At 45.0% G+C, this 6,000-nt stretch overlaps 1 protein-coding gene across 1 annotated transcript in view; it reads left to right on the top strand.

Annotated features, from left to right (window-relative positions):
* Nucleotides 1–1,214: 1,214 nt before the first annotated feature.
* The window catches only part of btbd11b (BTB (POZ) domain containing 11b), a 69,213-nt gene continuing 64,427 nt past the window's right edge, over nucleotides 1,215–6,000 (top strand). The window contains 1 exon segment of the mRNA XM_071523692.1: nucleotides 1,215–2,100. Coding sequence (XP_071379793.1) covers nucleotides 1,251–2,100 — 850 coding nt within the window. The 5' untranslated portion in view covers nucleotides 1,215–1,250.

Here is a 6,000-nt window from a genome sequence, read left to right as displayed (position 1 = left end):
TCAGCTGTAGATCCAGCCTCACTGCATCTCAGATGTCAACTCAACCTCAGCCCCACAGACCAGTAAAAATGAATGCAGTCCATTTTTTATTGTTTTACCAACAGTTTAGACGGTTCAATCCCGCGACTCAATTTACACTGGACGTGGAAATTGTACAGTTATTAACTTGCACTGAACTGGTAAGGTGCTGTCAGTAATATATCTGCACTCTTGTTGTACCATTAATACCACATTTAAGTTAAACCTCAATGTTATTTAACATTAAAGAATGACCCCACACTAACCAACCCAGCTGTCTCTATCTTCGCCCACCTTACTGTACTTACTCATTTGCAGGCTGAACCCTCATTGGCTTTAAGTAGAGTACACTTGTAGATAAATATTGCAAAGGTGCAATGGCATTCGTTGTGGCAGGCTACACAGAGCCGGAGCATCTGTTTCAGAGAAATAACCAAGTAGGCTGGGGCAGGTTAGACCCTGTGAGTGATCCCAGCAAATGACCTTGAAAGTAATTCAGATCTTTTCAATGAGCTCCTCGCCGAAGGAACAGAGAAGGATACATTATGCATGCAATCTATTATTAATGCACTTGAGTCATGTTACGATCAGACATGGGCCCTCAGAAAATATCTAAAAAGCCCGATGCTCCTGAGGAATTGTCCTCCAAACATGGGTTATGTAAATATTGCTGCTACTATGTGCATTATTATCTATCCTAGTTTCTATCTTTTACATTTTATATTTGGTAATTAGATACGATATGATAAGGTTTCTGCAATGTGGTATTTCAAAGCTTTGAATAAATCCTTCTGAAATTTTTAGACAAGAAAAAAAGCGTGCTCACTATTTACACGCTATTCTTTGCTCTTTATCAATAAGCCTTAATATTTAACAATTAGGGCTACATCCACATCAATGGCTTTCTATTGAGCCTGTGAAGCGGTCCAATTAAAACTCTTTGCTGCTTCATCCCGAGAGTCCATTGGCTGACAGCCGTTCTCGGTTCTCCCCGGCCCCGCCCCCATCTGTCAGAGACCGAACTGGTAAAACACACAGTGACTGTTGATGCACTGTGTGGAGAGATACTACTCTAAGTTTACACTTCAGCATTTGACTGACTTTTCCTAAATAGGCGGTGGAAATAAGCGACATTTGTTACCAGACCTCGCACCAAGGCGCGCGCGTATCCAGACTCCATTGCCTTTTATCCCACTTATTCCAAGCCCTCTTTTACAGTATGAAGTGCAGTTATGGCAAGGAGTAGCAAGTCAGTAGCGAGGACCCTGGAGGATTTGACGCTAGACTCGGGTTATGGTGGAGCCGCCGACTCCTTCAGGTCTTCCAGTGCGTCGCTGTGCTGCTCAGAGGCACATGGGGGGAATTACTGGCATTTAACCGACTCGATGCACAGTCGACACAACAGCCTGGACACTGTCAACACCGTCCTGGTCGAAGACGCCGAGATCCTGGAGTGCACCGGGCAGTGCGCTAAACTACCCGAGCTAGAGGATGTGCCGTGGAGCCTCGGGGAAGTGGCGAGCGCACTGAGCAGGGGCGACGAGATGAGCCTGCCGACCCCGCCGCAGGACGTCCTGCTCCGGCTGTCGGTGCTGGTCAGCCGGGCCCTGGTCAGGGTCGCCAAGGAGGCGCAGCGGCTGAGTTTGCGCTACGCCAAATGCACCAAATATGAGATCCAAAGTGCCATAAAGATTGTGCTGTCGTGGACCGTGTCGGTGAACTGCATCACCGCGGCCCTCAGTGCCTTGTCCCTGTACAACATGAGCACGGAGGATAAGTTCAGCCGCGGCAAGTCGGTGCGCTGCGGACTCACCTTCAACGTGGGGAAGTTCTTCAGGTGGATGGTGGACAGCAGGGTCGCGGTCCGGATCCACGAGCACGCGGCCATCTACCTGTCCGCGTGCATGGAGAGCCTCTTCCGCGAGGTGTACGCGCGGGTGCTGCGCAGTGCGCTGGTGGAGAAAGATAACGGGATTCCCAAGTTCACTGTGGAGTCTCTGGAGCAGGCCGTCAACAGTGATTCAGAGATCTGGGGGTCTCTGCAGCCCTGCCAGCACCTCATCTGTGGGAAGAATGCAGGCGGTGAGTTGTTAATGACTGTAAGTCAGTGAAACAGGGTCTTTCTGCACTTGTTACCCTGCCATGTTAGTTTCCAAATAAACACGTTAATGTGTTATTTACACATTTCCATGTATTATACACCATTTTCCCTTCCAAGTTCCACCCTCTCTCATCTTACGACAGATATTTATATCAGAATAAAAAGGAAAGTGCTTCTTCATTGGATTTACCCCAAACGGCCATAGATCCATATAAAGACAGGCTTATCATGATTCAAACAAGTTTCACAAACATCAGAAATGACACATTTGATGCTGTAGTGATTTATAACAAGTCACACTTGCAGACAGTCCTCTGACATACAGAAGGAAAACTACTGCCGTTTCTCAATGTCTGTAATTGCTGAGTAACTGATTAGTAGGCCTATAACTGAGTAACAGACACCACTGACAGATCATTTTTGTAGTAGAAATGATGCTTACCCTGAGCCTCCTCAGAGCGCAGGAGCGCTGCAGAGACTGCAGAGTGGTGATGAGTTCAGGGTTGGAGAGCGTGGTGTTTGTAAAGCCAACCTGCCCCTCCTCTAGGTTTACCTCTCTGTTGTATTATAGAGGATATCCTTGGGAATCCTCCTTATATGTGACTGCTTTGTTAATGTGCAAAATGCTGGAGCAGGACCTAATATCCCCAGGCTGTCTTAATGCCTTACCTGTGAGGGTTTTAGTGAAAGGGCTACTCACAGCCAGTTTCCTATTCTGATGCCCTGCAGAGATTAGTATTAAACTTTTCACCCATAGATGAAGGGAATTCTTTCATTCCTCTGTACATTTGCAGACTGTAGTGCACATAATACTTCTCCAATTATTTTCACATTTGCTTTACTTCTCCCAGTTTCTGGAATCAGTTTATCAAGTTGGCGTTATTGTATTGAGACTTCACCTTTGCTTAACCAGCAATACATTTTCATGAACCACCTTAAGACAGTACATACTTGCCCCTCTTTTGATGGATGCTGTAAAAGTGCTGCTGTGGCTCCAATTGCAACAGGTTTACGTAATGAAAGGCCTCGGGGGACCTATGTGCTATCATGCATTATGCAGAGTGATGTGAATAAAACTGAGTTATAGAGAGAGAGAGAGAGAGAAAGAAAGAGAGAAACAGAGACAGGCAGACGGAGAGAGAAAGTTGGAGAGACGCTGTGACCGTATCTCTAACAGGAGCCGGCCATAAGAAGAACACTTCAGAGGCAAGGGCTTTGCTATGCCAGCTCCCAGGGTCAAGAGAAAAACGCTCCTATGAGAGAGGCTAAATAGCAATGAAAATTACCTCTCACCTTTTTTATTGAAGTTCTTCTCACAGTGAGCACGTCCACCACAGTACATGATTGTCAGTACAGTATGGACTTATTGCACAGGCATGATCAGACTCAGACTCAGAAACACTTCACCTATTGACTTGAGACAGTAAACAATCCTTAATGTCTGGGCACAATAAATTTGCAGCCATTGGTGCATCGACATGTGAATAAATTATATAGTAACACAGTAGATACTGACACATAGTGCATGAACAACAGGGCCGCTCACATACAATGCAAGGACAATGCAAAACACGTCTTCACAGTAGGCTATACATACAATATGAGTACATATATGGCTATATATCGACATGCAATCGCTCTGTGCATTCAGGCAACTTGCCACACAGTATGGGTCCAGCTGTCGAGTGTGTAGTAGTGTGGCGAGTGTCTGTGGTGCATTGGGCCAGCGGATAGGATGGCATGCAAGAAAACATGAGCATATAGAATATAGATGTAATGCCTGCAGCTGGAATGTGGCATAGAGTATAAAGTGTAGAGATTTGTTTAGGTAATACTTGGGTATTGGGATAAATAGCATGGTAAGCAGTAGCAGGTTTACAGACAGTGGAAATAGGAGGAGTGATAGTGGGGAGTGTGTGTGTGTGTGTGTGTGTGTGTGTGTGTCTGTATGGGGGTCGCAGGATGGCTGGTTGAGTTAGTATAATGAATTCCATATTGGGAAGATTTCCTGATATGAAACCTTGAAACCTCAGGATGCCCAATGGCTGCAGTGACAGATAAGGCCGACACGGCGACATCATTCGTCGTCTCCCCAGTAAAACCCACCAGCCGGCCGACTGGAGCGCGGGTTGACCTTATAACCGAGCTGCCGCCTGCCAAAATGAACCTTCATATCGCGCCATCCATTCTCTCTCTCTGCCAAGTGGGAGTAATTGAGGTGATTTTTCCATATTATGCTAACGGTGGTGGTGACCCGGCATTGTGAAGAGGCCTCTGTGCATATCTTTATTGAATCTCTGTCAGCCAGAGCTATTTTCCTTTTTTTTATCCTCTCATACTCTCAATAAGGTAATGACTTCTCTGAGTGTTTTCTTTGTTTTTTTTTACACTTTACCATATAGCTTCCCTCAGGAACCTCAGTGATTTTATAATTTTCTGGGAGTTTGGGAGGCTAATCCTTAAAATAATAGAATATCATGCAGACAAGACCAAGAGGCTCTGCAGTGGAAATCTATATGTAATGTAATGTATCGGTATGTCTGTATGTAAGTATGATGTATGTATTTGTTTGTTTAACATTCTTCTTTGTAACAATCATTGGATACAAACAAACAAGCAAATACAAAAACAGCTCTCTTTGTTCTTGGCTGTTTCAGGAATTGATGTCGCAGGCTTCAACACAGGATCCATATTATTACCCAACGCTATAGGTGAGAAGAATATCTCTTCTCACCTACTGCAGCTTGCAGTTCCGCATTGGCACATCTAGCATATGGCAGCCCTCCCACACACATACACAAACACAAACACACACGCACACGCATGCACACACACACACACACACACACACACACACACACACACACACACACGTCTGACTCAGTGCTCTTCACAGGTGGGTGTTGGGTTTCCCTTCTTTGGCTGTGGTATCCTGTCAGAACAGGAAACTGCCCTATATGGTGGAATAGTTCCTACAGCTCCCAGTAAACCCAAGAACACAGCGACCACACAGCGCTGGCTTTGATTTCCTTATGGACGTGTCGCAGAAAACGTATAGTGGAACAGGATACCCGGTGCTCAGGGACATGTACCACCCTGAAGACGAGTTTCTAATCATACTTTACGTGTGAGTTGTCTTGGTTTCAAGCCTGGGCAGATGTAGAGATGTTTTGGAAGGCTTTCAAGGAAAAATCCACTCTAAAACACTATATACTGTTAAAAACAGCTATTGTATTCTGCATTTCTGGGCCAATTTTGTTGTTTGGTGATGTATTTTTCTGATTCCTGTGGATAACTGGCCAAATGTGGACGATGTGACAATACAGCAAGCTGTTTACAGCGCAGCTCCAATGGAGTTTAATAGGAGAAAACGGTAAACGTCAGGTTTTGGTGTCAGCCCCGCAGAATAGAAGAGCAACGGCTTCTTTCTAGACTCACCATTTTGCACTGATGTTTGACAATCATAGAAAGAAACCCATCAGACAGAGATAGGCAGAGGGAGGCAGAGGCAATTTCCCCACAGACAGTAGCCTCAATAGTCCATCCATAATGCAATGCAGCCATAGCTTGCCTCTTTGCAGATAGCATATGAAATATAACGCCCTCTTTGACGTCTTTTTGGCAATTTGAACAACCAGGTACGGCACACCACTGTTCTCTCTCTACTCTTACTTTCTCTTGACTGAAAAATTTACTATGCTATCACTATCACTACTGCTCTCCATACATGTAAACAGCACAGAGAACCCCCTTCTCTGGGGCTTATCGAAAGGAATTCTGGGAAATGTAGGAAATCACTAACTGAAGTAGAAGTAGATGAGGCAGTTTGAAGGAAATTGGGTATACCAAAAAAGTAAATTACAACACTTCATCACAAAATA

The sequence above is a fragment of the Centroberyx affinis genome, unplaced genomic scaffold (assembly GCF_046629955.1).
Source record: "Centroberyx affinis isolate AG114_WGS23_722 - 3 ecotype Tasmania unplaced genomic scaffold, CSIRO-AGI_Caff_v1 ptg001106l_1, whole genome shotgun sequence".
NCBI classification, from domain to species: Eukaryota; Metazoa; Chordata; class Actinopteri; order Beryciformes; family Berycidae; genus Centroberyx; species Centroberyx affinis.
The sequence above is the reverse complement of the archived record's forward strand: the minus strand, read 5'-3'. Positions and strand labels throughout refer to the sequence as shown.